At 37.8% G+C, this 20,178-nt stretch overlaps 1 protein-coding gene across 5 annotated transcripts in view; it reads right to left on the reverse strand.

Moving 5' to 3' along the window:
- Nucleotides 1-310: 310 nt before the first annotated feature.
- Nucleotides 311-20,178, reverse strand: part of FCHO2 (FCH and mu domain containing endocytic adaptor 2) — a 124,495-nt gene continuing 104,627 nt past the window's right edge. For all 5 annotated transcript variants that reach the window (XM_045075229.1, XM_045075228.1, XM_045075230.1 and 2 more), the window contains 7 exons: nucleotides 19,764-19,875; nucleotides 16,080-16,235; nucleotides 15,608-15,740; nucleotides 6,121-6,320; nucleotides 4,963-5,027; nucleotides 1,441-1,605; nucleotides 311-1,113 (listed from right to left, as the gene is read on the reverse strand). In XM_045075229.1, coding sequence (XP_044931164.1) covers nucleotides 1,091-1,113; nucleotides 1,441-1,605; nucleotides 4,963-5,027; nucleotides 6,121-6,320; nucleotides 15,608-15,740; nucleotides 16,080-16,235; nucleotides 19,764-19,875 — 854 coding nt within the window. In that variant the 3' untranslated portion in view covers nucleotides 311-1,090. The remainder of the gene's footprint in view (nucleotides 1,114-1,440; nucleotides 1,606-4,962; nucleotides 5,028-6,120; nucleotides 6,321-15,607; nucleotides 15,741-16,079; nucleotides 16,236-19,763; nucleotides 19,876-20,178) is intronic.

Genomic DNA, 20,178 nt, shown 5'->3' on the forward strand with positions numbered 1-20,178 from the left:
CTTTATGATTTACATACTCAGGTGGAATAACTGAAGGTAACGTTTTCCCCCTGCAAACATATGCAGGTATATGTTTGGGTATATTTCTCTTTCGAGTGGCTATAGTGTATCACTGAAAAAGTGAGCCACAGTGTTAAAGTACAAATTATCCTTTAGTTACTCTGAATTTCCTTCCCAACTAAGGCCAAAGGTATTTACACAAACGGCAATTATGTTGTAAAAATGCTTGACCACCCTAAGACAGAAGAGAGAAGATCCAGACTGCCAGGGGAAAAAAACTGAGGCCATTAATGAACACAAACTGGATAGGCACATTTCTGGCTTTTGTTATTGTTTTAAAAGGCACACATTATGTAATCCATATAAAAATAAATTAAATCTACAGCATTAATTCTTAAAAACAATCACAAATTCTATAAAGTTAACTAACTGCAGAAGTAAATTTCTCTGCTGTCTTTTGCAAGCTTATTTAAAAAACATTGCACTTGAGAATTAAAAATATACAAAACACCATTTACACTTTATTAATGTTTATATGAGAATCAAATTATACATTTTTTGCATACGCCTTAGACTCTGGTCTGATTACTTTATGGCACATAACTCAATTTCAGCATTCTAAATTAACATTATCCAAAACTTAAAAGTCACATTCTGTGTTTCTCCATTCAATATCAAACTCAGGAAATTTCAAAGCTATCTTTGACTCTAAAAATTTATAGAAAGCTGAATTATTTTGTGCTTGCTCTCCTGAAATTTTAGGCCTGATAATACACTACCACTGAACATAGACACTGAAGATAATGTAAAATTTCAGCCTAGGAAAACTTACTGAGAATCTCAACAAATGTGCTTCTGGAAAATGGCAGTTGATCATTAAGAGTGTTGAAAATCATTTCAGTGCTGAAAATCATTTCAGTGCTATTGCTTTTGATGACCCACTTCAAAAGTGCAACTTAATGTTTGTAATCAGTTCTCAAATATGTGTATGTTCAAAGACCTAATTCAAGCTAACATAGTGTTGGAAAGAACAGACAACACAGGATGGCAAGCCTGTACTTCTTTAGAGCCAACCAGTGTCCCAGGTCCATCAACAATCTGCCAGGTATCGTCCTGAAAAACACAGAGCAGACCCCTGAAATTACACCTTCACGTGAACTCAAAGGAGGACATTTTCACTGTGGGTACAGATACATAAACTCAGTCCCCACCTGCTGTTGACAATACATTAGAAACAGATCACAGGTGTCTGTCCGGACCATGATTACTCTCTTCCAGGTGTGTCTCTACCTAGCACTTTGTACAAAGGTCAAAGAACAAAGTTTCCATGACTTCAGATTATAAACTGCTTGACAGTTTATTAAACAGTTGCTTAGAAAAGTACTGTTCAAATATAAATGTTTCCCGGGTACATTAAAAACTTAAAATCTCCCAACTTACCAGTGGCAAACCGCTTCTTTACTAAGGAAAGCCTATAGCCAGTGCCTACAAGCTCAATATCTACTCCTGAGAGGGTATTTCCCTCGCTGAGGAATTGCACTGCAAGTGTGGTGGGTTTACTAGGTCCTTCTGAAAGATCAAATTTTGCTCTGAGGGACCCAGAACCTATAAGGCAAAGAATAAAATAACTTAAATAGGGCAACATAAAATTGACAGAGAAAAAACAAATGAAGATGATGAACTATGTCCTATGCCAAATTCATAAAATGTATACAGTAAACGAACCATTGTCCTGTTTCCAAAGCAGACTTTATTCAATGAGTCTGAATTAATTTAATCCCTACTTCTCTCTAACTTAATAGTAAGCACATGTGCTACAGACACATGCTGAAGTCAGTAAAAAGAGAAAAAGGAAGTCCATGAGGGCAGTTCAGAGGGAACCCTAGAAGGAGTATGAGAAGGAATAAAGTCAGAAATGACAGCCAACTACCATTATATGGGCGTGGGAGAGGTAAAGAAGGAAGGACAGATAAGTTTGGGAAAGCTGTACCAATGCCATTATTTTCTACTGTGCTTCTTAAAATTTAACTGGTCTATCATGCCAAATACAGCTGACCTTTAAACATGGGTTTGAACTATGTGGGTCCACTTAAAGATGGACTTTTCCCCCATCGGTACAGTACTGTAAATGGATTTTCTCTTCCAATTTTCTTTTTTTTAAAGATTTTATTTATTTATTTGACAGACAGAGATCACAAGTAGGCAGAGAAGCAGGCAGAGAGAGATGAGGAAGCAGGCTACCCGCTGAGCAGAGAGCCCGATGCGGGGCTCGATCCCATGACCCTGGGATCATGACCTGAGCCGAAGGCAGAGGCTTTAACCCACTGAGCCACCCAGGCGCCCCCTCTTCCAATTTTCTTAATATTTTCTGTGATTTAGCTTACTTTGTTTTGACAATACGGTATATAATACACAGAACAGTATGTATTCAACTGTTATCAGTAGAGCTTCTGGTCAACAGTAGACTATTACTAATAGTTTCGGGGGGAGTCAAAGTTATATGTGGATTTTTAACTATACAGTGCTGCCATGACGGGTGGAGTGCAGGGGGTTAGGCACTCCTCACCCCTACATTGGTCAACGGTCAACTAGGTAGTTCTGAGATGTTTTCTTTTCAGTATAACCATTTATTCAACATACCCTAGTCTAATCATATGCCATAAATTGTAAACCAAATAATTATGAAGACTGTGACAGATGCGGTACAAGAGCTCTCAAGAGCTATGGGCATAGAAGCACATAAAATGATGGTGAAGATGACAATGTGAATTGCAGGCAGAGGTAACTACAGGTACAGAGATGGGAGACATGAGAGAGCACAGTGCCTTTAAGGGACCTGCATACATCACAGAAGAGCTGGAGAACAGGATGGAAGAGTGGCAGAAGGTAAGACTAGAGTGATAGAAGGAACAAGCTCGAAGTATCTTTATAATTCACCATAAGAAATAATCCTAGGGAGCCACTAAAGGTAAGACAAAAACATTTCAGATTAGTATCTCACAAGGGGAGAGAAGTACAAGATACAAGGTAGGGAAACTATCTAAAAGCCAATAAGACAGTGTAGGACTCTGTGACAGTTGATTAAACAGGGGATCTCAACTTGGCTAAGGGAAAGGAAAAAAGTAAATGCATTTGAAACATATTTCAGAGTTGGGAGTCAAAAAAGGGGGAAAAGAGGGGGAGTCTAGGAGTGTGCTCAGGTTTCTGGTCAAGGAAAATAGATGGAATTGGTAGGTAGCAGGAGCAACATTCTAGGATTCCCTGCACAGAAGCTGAACACCATGGAAATCTGAAGGAAGATACCATAACCCCAATCCAGCCCACAGGGCTGGGCATGATGGCACAGATCAGCTGGGGGTAAACTGCTGCCTAATTCTTAAATGCTGTCCAAACCTCCCTTAAACTTTTACAATTCTCTTGAGAGGCAATTCAATTCTGTCAAAGTTCTACTACAGGCCAAGAGCAGCCACCTTGGCAGTCCTTAAACTTGAGAATTATTTCCTGTCCCTCTTCTGGGCATAGAGCCAGAATAGAAATATATTCCTATTTTACAGTATTCTAATTTGGATATTTCTTTTTAAAGGCTGACTAACCAAGTCAGAACCACATTTAAAAGATTTTTCCATTTCTTTACATACACTGATACCTGAAGAGCAGAGGCAAACTATTAAAATACCTGGTTAGAAAATCTGTATCTTATTTTTGAAGGAACAATTTCCCTTGTTAGTACTTAAAATAGTAGAGTTTCATTAAATAGGGGAAAAATATATGTCCTCTTTTCCCTACTAATTGGTTGTAAGCCCTCAATTTAAATAGGATTTCTGGTTTACTTCTAGTTTTAACTAGGAATTTCAAATTTGTCTCCCCAGAAGCCATACTGTTTGTGTAAAAGTCAGCACCACTGGCATCTGAAAATAGGCAAACTTCAAGTACCAAACAGCAACAAAGTAACTGTAGGTCATCTTGGTTATTTCAGCAAACACATATTTCTCTAGCTGAGGTCTGATTCAGCATGGTATGCATAAATAAATAGCCACTATAACTATATGGCTACATAAAACTATATGTTTTATGCTTAAAATGTTCAAAGAAAAAACCCGTAAGCAAAACTGGGAAAGCTTAAAAAACAAACAAACTCTACTTAATAGGAAAAGTTATTGAAGGTTAATTAGGCATTCAAAGGAGAGCAGGAGAATTTTCTTAACTTTAAGACAAAATCAGAATAATTAAAGACTTGACAGTCCTGGAAATTATATTCTAAATTGACTTAGGGGAGACACTAGGATGACCAGATAGCAGATTTTTCCTTTGCATTCTGAACACAAACAGACGGAGACTTGGTAGGAGTAAGCAATTAACTTGTTTCTCCTTAAAATAATAAGCAGAGAAGTAAAAGCTGTTGATGGTTGGTTTGACTAAGGTGATATGACGAGGACGAGGAAACATTGTCTTAAGAAGGTGGAAAGGCAAACAAAGGGGGTTTTTAAAGTCTGGAACCTTTTGCATGATTTCTGGGAAGCCAGAAGGACCCCCATAACAGAATGACCTCAAGGGTGTTGAAAGAATTTCAGTTAGTTAACAGGTTACCCAGCAGAATAGATTGGGAATAGAATAGGTTCTATTAATAGGATAGGTTCTGCTTGAAAACACCTAATGAAGTAAATTGAAAGTTATCCTGTGAGCACATGCACTTAGACAGTTTTTATAAAGGTTATGGCAAAACAAATGCTTTTTCTTACAGAGATAAGCATATTCTATCTTGGGGGGACAGGGCGCAGGGGGGAGATGTGTTCCGAATTTCAACTAGTCCACTCTTAAAATTTAAGGCATTAACTTCCACCTAGTGGTCAATTCTAGAACTGAAGGCAAGAAAATCCAAGGGAAAGCTTTCCATAAAAACACCTAAAAAATCCATTTTCAGGGGTACTACATTATAAACAAAAAAAGCATACACACACTTACCTCCATTTTCTGATTTCTCTGAAATACCAGACAGTTTCCAAAAGGCTTTCATTTGTTCTGCATTCCTATAAGAACAAGTATCTTCAGATTAGTTGTCCAGCACAGTGCCTTACAATGGATGGGCAATCAATAAATAAATGTATTTTAAATATTTCACCAGGGGGCGCCTGGGTGGCTCAGTGGGTTAAAGCCTCTGCCTTTGGCTCAGGTCATGATCTCAGGGTCCTGGGATCGAGCTTGACACTGAGCTCTCTGCTCAGCAGGGAGCGCTCCCCCCCCACCCCCACCCCACCCCCCCCCGCCTACCTCTCTGCCTACTTGTGATCTCTCTCTGTCAAATAAGTAAATAAAATCTTTTTAAAAATAAATACACAAATAAATATTTCACCAGAATAACTAGAGGGCTAAATTTACTTTTAGTATTACCTGGTGAAGATGTGTTTATGATATAATGCTATATCTTAGTGGAAATTTACTGAATTACAAAATTCTTCTGGTCAGAGAAAGTAAAACTGGATAAGTGATTCAGTACCTTCATTACTAAAGAAGAAGAAAATTTTATTAAAGAGTGAAGCAAATAGAATGTCAGAGCCTCTACTCATATTAAAAAAGGGAACAAGAGGGTGCCTGGGTGGCTCAGTTGAACAACTCCCTGATCCTGGAGTCCTGGGACCAAGTCCCACATTGGGTTCCCGGCTCCCGCCTCCCGGGGAAGTCTGCTTCTCCCTCTGACCTCCCTTCTCATGCCCTCTCTCACTGTCTCTCTCTCAAATAAATAAAATCTTTTTAAAAAAAAAAGGTGGGGGGTAAGAGGAAGTTAAGAGATGAGAGTTACTAAACTAGTAAGACAGTTGTTCTTACAGATACGCTAGATGCTGTATTTAACCCTGCAAAATAATTATCTGAGGTTAAGTAGTTTGCCTAAGGGTAAAGTTGTACTGAATCATTCAAGTCCGGGTGGGACAGCAAGCGCACTTTTGGATTGAGGTTACAGTGATTTGACTAATAGGATGAACAGAATCTTTCATACACACCATGGTTTCCATGGTAAAATGCACTAAAACTTTTCAAACTTCCAAGACAACTTTGAGAACTTAGGTTCTAGAAGCTGGGACTTGCAGCAGAAATTTATCAGGAATTCAGAAATCTAAAATTTACCATATTGCAGGGGGAAGGGACTGCATGTTTGTGACTCCTCCATCCACAGGTACCACCACCTGTATGTTGGAAAGCACACTTGGTGCCACCATAGCTTCTGGGTTGTACTTATAATCCACTCTAAGATCTGTGGTGCCAGCACTGCATTTCCAGTATGTTGCAAGATTTAGAGGAGTAGACTGAATACCATTTGATGATACCTTTGAAAAGAAAAAAATAAAGCTTTTTACCCAAAAAGTAAACAAGCCATGCTTATGACATGTATGACACAAGAGGTCTTGGAATCAAAAATAATGATGGAAATATTGCTAGGCAGAATAAATCAGGCTCATCTCCAAGGATTAAGAGCTACTATCCAAGTGTAGATAGATCTAGGACTATCTACATCAAAATACCCATTATGCTTGTGCTAAATACACATTCCTGGGGAAGGGGAAGGGACTCCCTTTTTTCCCCCCTAATTTCTTTCATGAGTACTGTATAGTTTTCTGAGTACAGATCCTTTGTCTCTTTGGTTAGGCTAAGATTTCTAGGTATCTTATAGTTTTGGATGCAACTGTAAATGGGATCGACTCCTTAATTTCTCTTTCTTCTGTCTTGTTATTGGTGTACAGAAGTGCAACTGATTTCTGTGCATCAATTTTATATCCTGACACTTTACTGAACTCCTGTAGGAGTTCTAGCAGTTTTGGAGTGGAGTCTTCTGGGTTTTCCACATAAAGTATCCTGTCATCTATGTATGTAACTTTTGATTATCTCCATATATCTAACATCGAATTTTAAGATTCCTTATAAATTAAAAGAATTTAAATTGAAGATAAATCATGCAATACTCCAAATCGAGAATCAGAATACTTCCAACTCCAAGTGTTTAATTTTAATCACATGATATTTGTTATGCTCCACAAATAAGTGAAACCATATGATAATTGACTCTCTCTGCTTGACTTATTTCACTCAGCATAATCTCTTCGAGTCCCGTCCATGTTGCTACAAAAGTTGGGTATTCATCCTTTCTGATGGAGGCATAATACTCCATCGTGTATATGGACCACATCTTCCTTATCCAAATCACATGACCCACAGTAAATGGTATAATTCTTTTCCATTCTTTAACTCCTTGCTCAAAATAACTCCTTTCTATTGAGACCTACCCTGATCACCCTGTCTAAATGTACACTCTTACATTTTCATTCTTCCTTATTCCACACACTTTGCCTTTTCTCAATAACATATATTTTTATCTACTTATTACATATACTATCTTCCTTGCTATTCCTGGTGAACAGGCACTGAATAATAGTTACAGAATTAATAATAATGAATACTTGGGATAAACTTTAAGCCCACTTAAGTGGCAGCACTTTTTAAAGTTATGTATTTCTTAGAAACACAAGCCATTTTAATATAACTATTCTATTAAAAATTCAGGTAGTATGGGGGCAAGGGGTGGTGCCTGGGTGGCTCAGTTGGTCAGGCGTCTGTCTTTGATTCAGGTCGTGATCTCAGGGTCCTAGCATCAACTGCTGCATAGGGCTCCGTGCTCAGCAGGGAGGCCTGCTTCTCCCTCTCCACCCCTTCCCCCGCCCTGCTTGTGCTCATTCTAGTAAATACAATCTTTAAAAAAATTCAGATAGTATAGAAGTATATGAAATAGAAAACCTATCCCTTAACATTCTTACTCCCCATTGTTAACACTGTGGTACATATCCTTAAACACATTTGGTAGGCATGAATACATGAATCTCATTCTTTTTAAAGGCTGTAGTAACTAATCGATCAACTAATCAATCTCTTCCGTAGATGTGTACGTAACTGGCTTCCATAAAATGCACTGAATATTTTTGTAACTTCGCTTTTTGCCCATTTGTGAAGAACTGATTTTTTGAGGTGGAATTGCTGAATTAAAGGTTCAACTAACTATTCAGGGCACCTGAGTGGCACAGCTGTTTACGCATCAGACTCTAAGTTTCAGCTCAGGTTGTGATCTCAGGATCTTGAGATGGAGTCCCATGTTGGGCTTGAGATTTCTCTTTCTCTCCCTCTGCCCCGCCTGCTCATGCTCTCTCTCTAAATAATTCTTTAAAAATTCAACTATTCAGCAATATAATCGGTTAATCAGTTTGATTAACTTATACACCTTCTAACAAGTGGTCCCACCTCTTTTTATAGAGCATCTTGCCCATTTTTGTCAATTAATGGGCTAAACACCAGTATCTCACTGTTGTCTTACTATTCATTGCTCTGGGGGCACCTGGGTGGCTCCATAGGTTAAGTGGCTGCCTTTGGCTCATGTTCCCAGAGTCTTAGAATTGAGCCCCACATCTGGCTCTCTGCTCGGTGGGGAGCCTGCTTCTCCCTCTCCCACTGCCTGCTGTTCCACCTGCTTGTGCGCTTGTTCTCTCAAATAAATAAATAAAATCTTTAAAAAGAAAACTATTTTAAAAATATTAATTGCTTTGATTACTACTGACATGGAGCATCTTCTGTAAGTTACCTATCTATTGAGTTAATCACCTTTACTAATTTATACAGTTTACAGTAAGTCTTTGGTCTTTCTTATAAATACTTTTCCATCAGATTAAATAAGCATTCCGACTATGCAGCCATCAAAAGAAATGAAATCTTGCCATTTGTGATGACGTGGATGGAACTAGAGGGTATTATGCTTATCAAAATAAGTCAATCAGAGAAAGACAATTATCATATAATCTCCCTGATATGAGGAAGTTGAGATGCAATGTGGGCGGTTTGGGGGGTGGGAAAGAATAAATGAAACAAGATGGGATTAGGAGGGAGACAAACAATAAGAGACTCTTAATCTCACAAAACAAACTGAGGGTTGTGGGGTGGGGAGGGTAGGGAGAGGGTGGTTGGGTTATGGACATTGGGGAAGATATGTGCTATGGTGAGTGCTGTAAGTGTGTAAACTTGGTGATTCACAGACCTGTCCCCCTGGGGCTAATAATACATTATATATTAATAAAAAATATAAAAATATATATAAAAATAAATACAGATTCTGTTTAAGAACTTGTTTTAACAAAAGGAGTTTATATACACTAATTTATTTGTTGTCAAAGATCTCACTCTCATTCCACGGCCTCTGGGTTTTGTATTACTCTTAGGTCTTAACATTTCAAGATCAAAATATGTAAAATACATGGAATTATATACACACACCTGCATATATACCCATAGATTTATATTCACCCATGATTTATTTTAGTAACTTTATGGTTTCATCTGTTATTATTATTGGTACATGCAGATTTTATTTTGTTTAAAGGTATGGAGTTAGGGATTGAGTGAATTTTTTCCCAAATCTCCAGCCAGATGCCCCAGTACCATTTACTGGAAAAACAAAACAAAACAAAACAAAAAACATCATTTCCACATTGCCTTGAAATGCTAATTTGTCAAATAGTTTCCCATTTATTCCTGGATTCATTTCTAGACATACTGTTCCTTTGATCTGGCCCTCTATTCTGCCATTTCCAAACTACTATAAATACTAACACCTTAAAAAAGTTTACTCATTAAAACTCAAAACTTATTACTCCACATTATCATTTAAGACATTTTAATGATTATTCCAGGCTTTATTCTTCCAGAGGACCTGAAAATGACTGCCAGGTTTCCAAACACCCTATACATACACTCTTCTACTGGGTTTCTGAGCAGGATTACATTAAATTTGTAAGTTATTTTAGAAACATCTAAGCTGTTAACGACTTGACTCTTCATCTAAATAAAGTACTCCTTTATAATTATATTCAACTCAGTAGGGATTATGTTAGTTTTTTTCCCAATTAGTTTTTTTTTTTTTTTAAAGATTTTATTTATTTATTTGTAAGAGAGAGAGAGAGTGAGAGCAAGCACAGGCAGACAGAGTGGAAGGCAGAGTCAGAGGGAGAAGCAGGCTCCCTGCGGAGCAAGGAGCCCAATGTGGGACTCGATCCCAGGACGCTGGGATCATGACCTGAGCCGAAGGCAGCTGCTTAACCAACTGAGCCACCCAGGCGTCCCCCAATTAGTTTTTATTGTCGTGTTCACTGTGGCTACAGGAAAGGATAGTGTTAACAGATTTTTAAAAGAATTTTTATTGTGATATACTGACATGAATTTCAGGTGGACAACTTAAAGATTCAGTATCTCTATACACTGCAAAATACTCACAATTATTTTTTCTCACGAGGAGGATTAAGATCTACCCTCTTAGTAACTTTGAAATATGCAACACAGTTTCACTAACTTTAGTCAGGACATTGTATCTTTCATCCCCATGACTTATTTGTAACTGCAGGTTTGTACTTTTGAATCACTTCATCCCTTCTGCCTACCCTCTGAAACCCTCTACTTGGCAACCAACAATCTGTTCGTTGATCTCTGAGCTTGGCATTTTGTTTTTTAAGGTCTATATGTAAGTGGGATTATATGGTATTTGTCTTTGTCTGACTTAATTCACTTAGCATAATGCAGTCAAGGTCCATCCATGATGTTACCAATGGCAAGATTTCATTCTTTATTATGGCCAAGTAATATTCCATTACATATATACTATATCTTATTTATGTTTTCAGCTTTCGAGGGACACTTGGGTTGTTTCCAAGTCTAGGCTATTGTTAATAATGTCTACATTACAGGCATTAATTTGTACAGCAGTAGTGAGCTATCAGGAAAAATATAATGCTACAGTAAACATCGAAGTGAAAATAAAGTTTTGATTAGTGTTTTTGTTTTCTTTGTTTTCTAGCTAGACAGCTAGCTAGAAATCCAATTGCTACAACACATGGTAGTTCTTTTTGAATTTCTTTCCTTTTTTGAGAAACCTCCATACTGTTTCCATAGTGGCTGCACTAATTTACAACTCCACCAACAGTACATAAAGATTCCTTTTTCTCCATATCCTCTCCACAACTTACAAATTCTTGTCTTTTTAATAACAGCTATTCTAACACGTGGGAAGTTGTTATTTCATTGTGGTTTTGAGTTGGATTTCCCTGACTAGTGGTGCTGAGCATCTTTTCATGTACCTACTGACCATCTGTAGGTTTTCTTTGGAAAAAATGTCTATTCATACTCTCTACCTATTTTATACTGGCTATTGAGTTGTATGAATTCTTTTGAATAGTAACCCTGCAAAGACTTTCTCCCATTATAAATAAGCTGCCTTTTCTTTTTCTGGTCATTTCCTTTGCTGTGCAGAAGCTTTCTAATTTGAGGTAGCCCCACTTGTTTAATTTTGTTCTTGTTGCCTTTGCTTTTGGTCTGATCCAAAAAATCATTGCCGAAGCCACTGTCAGGGAACTTAGCCACTTTTTTTTATTCTTCCAGGAGTTTCATGGTTGCAGGTCGTACATTCAAATACATGGCCATTTTGAGTTATTTTTGAGTAAGGTGTAAAATAGGGCCCAGCTTTGTTCTTTACCCTGTAAAGAATTTTCCCAACATATTTATTGCTATCCTTTCCCCATATTCTTAGCTCCTTTGCTGCAAATTAACTGAGTATGTATGCGCTAACCTATTTCTAGACTCCAATCGGTTCCATTGATCTATGTGTCTGTTTTTATGGCCATGCCATATAGTCTGGACTACCAGAACTTTGTAATAACCATTTTAAATCATGAAGTGTGATACCTTCAGCTTTTTCTTTCTCAAGATTTCTTTAGCTGTTTGGAGTTTTTGTGGTTCATAAATTTTTGTACTGTTCTATTTCTGTGAAAAATGGTACTGGAACTTCAGGGACTACACTGAAATTCTATATAACTTTGGGTATTATGCATATTTTAACAATATTAATTCTTCCAATCCATGAGCATGGAATAGCTTTCCATTTGTGTCACCTTCAATTTCTTTAATCATTTTTCTTTCACCTCCTTGGTTAAATTTATTACTTGGCATTTTATTCTTTTGAAGCAACTGTGAATGGGATTGCTTTCATACTTTTGTTGTCCTGATAGTTCACTACTGCTGCACAAAAATAGAAAAGATTTCTGTATATGGATTTTGTAGCCTGCAACTCTACTTAATTTATTAGTTCTCAGTTTCTTTGGTGAGGGTTTTCTACATATTGCATTATCTGTACTGACAATTTTACTACTTCTTTTCCAATTTGGAAGCATTTTTACATCTTTTTCTTGCCTAACTGCTCTGGCTGGGACTTAAAATACTATATTGAAGGGGCACCTGGGTGGCTCAGTGGTTTAAAGCCTCTGCCTTCGGCTCAGATCATGATCTCAGGGTCCTGGGATCGAGCCCCGCATCGGGCTCTCTGCTCTGCGGGAAGCCTGCTTCCTCCTCTCTCTCTCTGCCTACTTGTGATCTCTGTCTGCCAAATAAATAAAATCTTTTTTAAAAAAATACCATATTGACTTAAACTGTTGAGAGCAGGCATCCTTCTCATCATCCTGATCTTAGCTGATAGCTTTTCCCCACTGCGTATGTTAACTGTGGGTTTGTCACATATGGACTTTATTCTGTTGAGATACATTTCCTCTATATTCAGTTTGTTTGGAGTTTTTAATCATAAGTGGATGTTGTATTTTGTCAAAATGGTTTTCTTGCATCTACTGAGATGATGATAATCTTATATTTCAATATGTTGGTTGATTTGTCAAAGTTGAATCATCACTTTGGTTATCTCCAGAATAAATCCCACTTGAGTGTGGTGTATGATCCTTTTAAGGTACTGCTGAATTTGGTTTGCTGACAAGTTAGCTGTCAATTTCGCCATCTAGGTTCAGCAGCAATATTGGCCTATAGTTTTCTTTTCTTGTGGTATCTTTGTCTGGCTTTGGTATCAGTGTTGGCCTGATAAGATGGAATTACTGCTTTTTTTCCGGGGATGGAGGGTGACAGTTTGATAAGGATCACTATTCTTCTTTGAATGTTTGACAGAATTCACCAATGAGGCAGTATAGTCCTAGACTTTTGTTGCTGGCAGCTTTTTGATTACTGATACAGTCTTTTTACTATAACTGGTCTACTGAGATTTTTCTGCTTCATCAGGATTCAGTCTTACAAGGCTGTATGTTTCTAAAAATTAATCTGTTGCTTCTATCTGTTGTGCAATTTTTTGGCACAAAATTGTTCACAATGGTCTCTCATGACTCTTCGTATTTCTGTGGTTATCAGCTATAAGGTCTCCTCTTTTATTTCTGATCTTCTTTGAGCCATCTCTCCTTTTTTTCTTGGTGAGTCTAACTACAAGTTTATCAAGTTTATCTTTTAAAAGAACAAGATTAGGAGCGCCTGAGTGGCTCAGTGGGTTAAGCCTCTGCCTTCAGCTCAGGTCATGATCTCAGGGTCCTGGCATCTAGTCCCACATCAGGCTCTCTGCTCAGCAGGGAGCCTGCTTCCCCCCCACCCCCACTCTCTCTCTCTCTGCCTACTTGTGATCTCTGTCAGATAAATAAATAAAATTAAAATCTTTTTTAAAAAAAGAAAGAGCTAGCTCTTCTATTGTCTTTTTCATCTGTATTTCATTTCTGCTCTTTGTTGCTTCAGTCACTCCACTAACTTTGGGCTTCATTTTCTAGTTCTCTGATGTGTGAAGTTAGTGTATTTGAAACTTTTGTTTCCCTGGTAAGCATTTGTTGATATGAACTTCCTTCTTAGAACTACTTTGGATGCATTCAATAAATTTCTGTGTTTTATTTCCAATTTTGTTTGTCTTGAGAGAATTTTTAATTTCTCTTTTGATTTATTCATTGACCCAATGGTTGTTCTGTAGCATATTATTTTTCCTTAATTTTTGGAAAGATTTTATTATGTATTTGAGAAAGCACATATGAGCAGGGGAAGAAGCAGAGGAAGAGGGATAATCAGGCTCCCCACTGAACAGGGAGTCTGATGCAGAGCTCAATTCAAGGACCCTGGGATCATGACCTGAGCCAAAGGCAGATGCTTAACCAACAGAGCCACCCAGGTGCCCCTACAGCATACTGTTTAAACTCCACATATTTGTGAATTTTCCAGTTTTCTTCCTGTAACATATTTCTAGTTACATATCATATTGTGGTCAAAAAAGATCCTTGATAAGATTTCAATCTTTTTAAATTTATTAAGACTTGTTTTGTGGCCTAACCTATGATCTGTCCTGGAGAATGTTCCCTGTGCACTTGAGAAAAATGTATATTCTGGCTTTTGGATGGAAAGCTCTGCATATAGCTTTTAAGTTCATCCCCTCTAACATATCATTTAAGAACAAGGTTTCCTTATTGATATATTGTTTAGATGTTGTAAGCAGGGTATTAAATTCCCTTATCATACTGCTATCAATTTCTACCTTTAGGTCTCCTAATATATGCTTATATATTCAGGTGCTTCAATGTTGGGTACATAAATATTTGCAAATACTACATCGTATTGGTGGACTGACACCTTTATCACTATGTAATGTCCTTCTTTGTCTCTTAATTCCTCTTATTTTAGATCCATTTTGTCTACTAACCTACCCCACCTTTCTTTTGGTTTCTATTTGCAAGGAACTTCTCTTTAAATCCTTTAACTTTGGCCTTAAAAATGAAGTAAGTCTCTTAAAGGCAGCATACAGATGGTTCTATTATTTTTTTAATTCATTCAGCTATTCTGTCTTCTGATTGAAGAATTTAAGATTATTTACAGATTACTGATAGGTGTGTACTTATGGGCATGTTGTCAACTGTTTCCTGGCTGCTTCTGTAGTTTGTCTCTGTTTCTTCTTTTGTGCTCTTCCTCTGTGGTTTGAGGACTTTATTTAATAGCATGCTTAAATTCCTTTCTCATATTTTGTGTATCTACTGTAGGTTTTTGCTTTGTAGTTACCAGAGGGCTTACAGGTAACAACCTATATTTATAACTATTTTCAGAACCACTGAAGTTTGAAGATAATCTACCGCACTACCTTATTTTTAGTTCCCCTCCACCGACATTTGATGTTTCTGAATGTTACATTTTATCTTTACCTAGTGATTCCTCAACTAATTATTGTATACTTATTTTTACTACTTCTGGCTTTTAATCTTCATGCTACCTTTAAAAGTAGTTTATCCACTACATCTTACCACATATGCTTACCTTTACCAGTGAGATTTATACTTTCATTTGTTTTCTTATTAATTAGTCCCCTTTCTTTTCAGCTTAAAAAAAGTCCTTTTAGGGGGAACCTGGGTGGCTCAGAGGGTTAATTCTCTGCCTTCAGCTCAGGTCATGGTCTCAGGGTCCTGGAATAGAGCCCTGCATTGGGCTCTCTGCTCAGCAGGGAACCTGCTTCCCTCCCCCCTCTCTCTCCGCCTGCCTCTCTGCCTGGTAATGATCTCCGTCTGTCAAATAAATTTTTAAAAAATCTTAAAAAAAAAAAAAAGATGCAAGCTTTAAAAAAAAAAGTTAAGGAAATATTCTTGAATTTCTAGAATAAATCTCATTTGGCAATGACCTATTACTCATTTAATCTGTGAAATTCTATTATTTTAATTTAGGACTTTTGTAAGGATAAGACACTCACCTGATACTTTAATACGTCTACATTATAGTAAGAAGCAGCTGGATTTTGCTCTGATAGCTTCTTGAGGTAGACAGTAACAGCTTGCATGTTCATCCAAAAATCTTTTGTGTTAGAATCACACTGTGATGGATCACTGTATGCATAAGAAATATTTTTGTTATTTTATCCGACTTGGCTTTATCCTTTGCTTCTGTATTGTCATTTGGTGACCCGGGGAAGACTAGTAGGAATAACCCAAAAGGGGGGATGATGGAAAACTAAAGTTAGGGGGATAAAGAATAGAACGCAGCAGTGCCTGAACACTGAGATAATAATGGACAGGAGAGAAGGATTTAACAACTACCACCACCACCACCACCCAAAACACAAAAGCAACAGCAGGCTGTGTTGTCACGCAACTCAATTATTATTGTTTCAATAAAGAAGGAAAAGTTTTACAGAAATTTCACCCTCAAAACAAAAGTACACAAACCTGAACACAAGTTGTGCATTTGGAAGAATTTGCTCTAGCCTGCTGATATTTTTCACCCTGAAGCACAGCACAGCTGGAGATGGATTGCTAGTGAAGACTTTAATAATTCCACTTGGGAATGATATTGTCATGTCACCAGTGATCTTCACAATACACCTGAAATTAGGGAGTTGGAAAATTTCAATTGGTGTATATAGGTGTTATTTTTTTTTAAAGAATTTATTTATTTGACAGAGAGTGAGAGAAGGAGAGAGATCACAAGTGGGGGGAGCAGCAGAGGGAGAGGGGTAAGCAGGCTCCCCACTGAGCAGGGAGACTGATGCGGGACTCGATCCCAGGATCCTGAGATCATGACCCAAGCCGAAGGCAGAGGCTTAACCCACTGAGCCACCCAGGTGCCCCTATAAGGTGTTTTAATAACCATTTAAAACATGCTTGGTTTAAGAAGGACACATAAAAAAAGCTGTCATAATTATGAATGATGAATTATGGATTATTTTTTCAATTTAATTATTTAAAAAAAGATTTTGTGTGAAATGGCAAATGCACATATCATCGTCTTTGCTTAGACTTAAACTCCAAACACAAATGCAAGCATAAAGCTCATATTCCTCCACTTGTTTGTGGAAACATTCCCCTGGCTGTCCTATAAAGACACTCCTTCCCTCACACCATCTCCACTTGCAGCTCTTCTTCCCTGAAAACCCCAGAGTCCTGGGCCTGACAGTGGCAGTGGGAGAGGTCTTCCTTGCTTCTCACTGTCCCTTCCAACTCTCTGTTCCTACTTCCTTCCTAAAAATCTCTAGCCCCCTTTGTAACCCACACCATCAAACTATACTACTTGGTATTCCATCCCTTTCAAGTTACCTTCAATATTTTCTTTCATTTCTCTGAAAATTTTAGCTCTTGACCCACTGTCAAGTCTGTGTCTGCACCACTATTATCATAATTTGTAGCCATTTTAACATCCACACAGATAATCCTCCTAATATTTTGTTCACCTAGTTCTCAGCCCCTTACCTCCAATGATCCTATCTTCCAGCCTACCTCAGACACACCAAAGCCCCTCCACCATCTCAGTTTCAGTGTCCCCACTCCTCTAATGGCCACTTCCTCTTTTCCTGGCTCATTCTGTCTAGTACCACATCTCCCAGTCTCCAACCTCCTCAAGGCTTTCACAATCCACAGTTCCTATGGTATTTTCACCCATTCCTTCAAATCCTCATTTCCTTGTCTCTTGGGATTTCCTGGTCCATCATTAGGCAATGCTACCTCTTCTCATATCTTCTTTCTCCTCCAACATGCAGTATTCCTTCCCCCAAAGTCACAGTCATTGACTTCAAATTATACTGAGGAAATAAAGTCAGGAAAGAACTTACAGCCTCAAAACTGAACTCCTATTAGACTCTGTATTCATATCTTCCCTCTTGTTTCAACAGATGACCAGTCAATGCATTTAAGGCCAATTTCACTGCTTCTGCATACAGCTCATCTCCTTCCACATATCAAAGGACTTTACTCATAGAATTGTACCTTTTCCTGAAAGTTCAAATTTTTCCAAAAATAATGATCTTTCCAATTAGTGTACAGACATACTAAAATGTATCTCTAAAAAACAAACTAAAATGAATAAAAACTGTCTTTGATTCTATCATTTCTCCACTGTTACCACTTCACCTCTCTCCTTCCACTTGGAACAAAACATCTTGAAAATTTTCTATACTTGCTCTTTCCAAATATAGCCATATTTGCATCATCTCCTTCTCCTAAACTTCCTCCAAGCATGCTTTCATCTCCAACACTCAACTAAAATCATTGGTAAATGTCACCAACGATCTCCAGAATGTCAAAATCCATTTTTCCTGACGTATCATCAGCATCAGTTACAGCTGCACACCATCCTTCATGAAAGGGTTTTATTCAATTCATTTCTGGGACACTGCTCTACTGGTTCTCTCACCTCTCCTGCTGCATGCTGTATCAAATTCCTTTACCAAATCATTGTCATCTTCCTGTTTTCAAAGCACTGAAGGGAGTGAGAGTTCTCATGAGATCTCTTCTCTATTCCCTGAGGCCTGTGGCTTTCAGGATTACATACAAATTAATGACTTAAGACCTATTCCCTGAACTCCAGAATCACATATTTAGTTGTCTTACTAAGTACTTCAAACCTACCAATCTCCTCCTTTAGCAAATCTCGACAGCCCTTGTTTTCAAAAGGAATTCAATATCGTACTATCATTCATGATCTCCTCAGCTAATAACCTTATATACACCACCATCATCTCTCACTTGGACTGCTGCAGTTAATCTTCTCTGTTTGAACTCTGGCTCCTTCTAGTATATTCCTTATATGGCAGCCAGAGTGCTCCTTCAAAAAGCTAGGCAACCTCATCACTTCTCTATCAAAAGCCTTCACTGGCTTCTGACCTTGCTCAAAATAAACTCCAAACTCTTCACCATGGTCTATAATTCCCAACCTGATCTGGTCCCTCTAAGGACTTATCTTTGACTACTCCCTTGCTAACTCCAACTTAGTGACATGATAATCTCTTTGCTGTTCATCAAATATGCCAAACATGCTTCTATCTCAGCCTTTTACACTCACTGGAATGCTCTTCCCTCACCTATCTGCATGGTTTGCTCCACAATGTCTTTGAAACATCTCCTTAAATTTAGCATCAAAAAGGTTATCTTAAAAAAAAAAAAAAAAGTAGCCCTTTACTGTAACTCTTGTCTCTTCCTACCCTAGTTTATTTTTCTTCATAGCACATATCAATACCATTCCCTTACATGTTGTTGTTCAACATATAATTATCCATCAAGTACTCAAGTGTGGAGGATACTTCACTAAAGAAAACAAAGTTCTACTCTAAAAGGTTTGTATTACCATAAGAGAAAACTAACAAGCTGCTTCTCACATGAGTGCTTACACATAGTAAGCACTCAAATATTTGATGAATGAATATATGTTGAATGAGTATGTTTATACACAAAAAGTAGGGGTGATCATTCACCAAAATCTTTTCTTAAAAGAAGGGGGTTAAACTGACTCCTTGACAATAGTCTTTAAAATGAGACATATAGGGGCACTTGGGTGGCTCAGTGGGTTAAGCCTCTGCCTTCTGCTCGAGTCGTGGTCCCAGGGTCCTGGGATCAAGCCCGCATCAGGCTCTCTGCTTGGCAGGGAGCCTGCTTCCCCGTCTCTCTCTGCCTGCTTGTAATCTCTCTCTCTGTCAAATAAATAAATAAAATCTTTAAAAAAAAAAAATGAGACATATATTCTAGGTCTCTCTGGCAAATGTAACATTTTACCAAAGATACACATTAAGCCAAGATTCAGAGTTCTATCCCCTTCTAGTCATCTGCCATCATCCTGCTCTACAGTTATGTCAAACAACAGATGGGTCATAATGGTCATAAACCCTGGGGAAGAATATAAATAAACTGGGGGGGGGGAGCCATTACTACTGCTGATTATAGTGATTTTTTTGTTTGTTTTTTAAGAAAGACATTTGCTAAATGACTATATTTGATAGCAAAAAAGGCAGGTAAATAAGTAACAGAAAACTCTATTACAGAATCAAAATGTAACTCTGAAAATATACCACCAGGCCCTCTCCCTACTAAATGCATGCGCACGCGCACACACACACACACATACACACACTTTTTAAAACTAACTTGGTGGGATCTGCTCCTTTAAAATAGGCATTAACAGATTCTGTAAGGGCAACTGCCACAGGTAAGGTGTCTTGATTTCCAAGGCTGACAGGGCTGGGACCTCGTGACACACCTAGAATACATACAATTCATTTGTTAAATCCTATAGAAAGACATTTATAAAATAACAAGACAGGTAAATTCATAATGTTAGCTTGTCACAAATGACTCTATTACTGGTTCCACTGATGGCCCATGTGTAAATCTGGAGGTTAAGAAATAGAGCACAGAACACATTGAAACAATACAGAGGACCAAAAAAAAAAAAAAAAAAAAAAACCCGGAAAACATGTCACACTGACTTCTTTTAAATGAAATGACACTGAACATTTTGTTAAGAAGTATCAGAAGGAAAATCCCTTCCCCTGAACAACTA

Source organism: Mustela putorius, unplaced genomic scaffold (assembly GCF_011764305.1).
Source record: "Mustela putorius furo isolate JIRA1106 unplaced genomic scaffold, ASM1176430v1.1 tig00000145_pilon_pilon_pilon, whole genome shotgun sequence".
Lineage (NCBI taxonomy): Eukaryota > Metazoa > Chordata > Mammalia > Carnivora > Mustelidae > Mustela > Mustela putorius.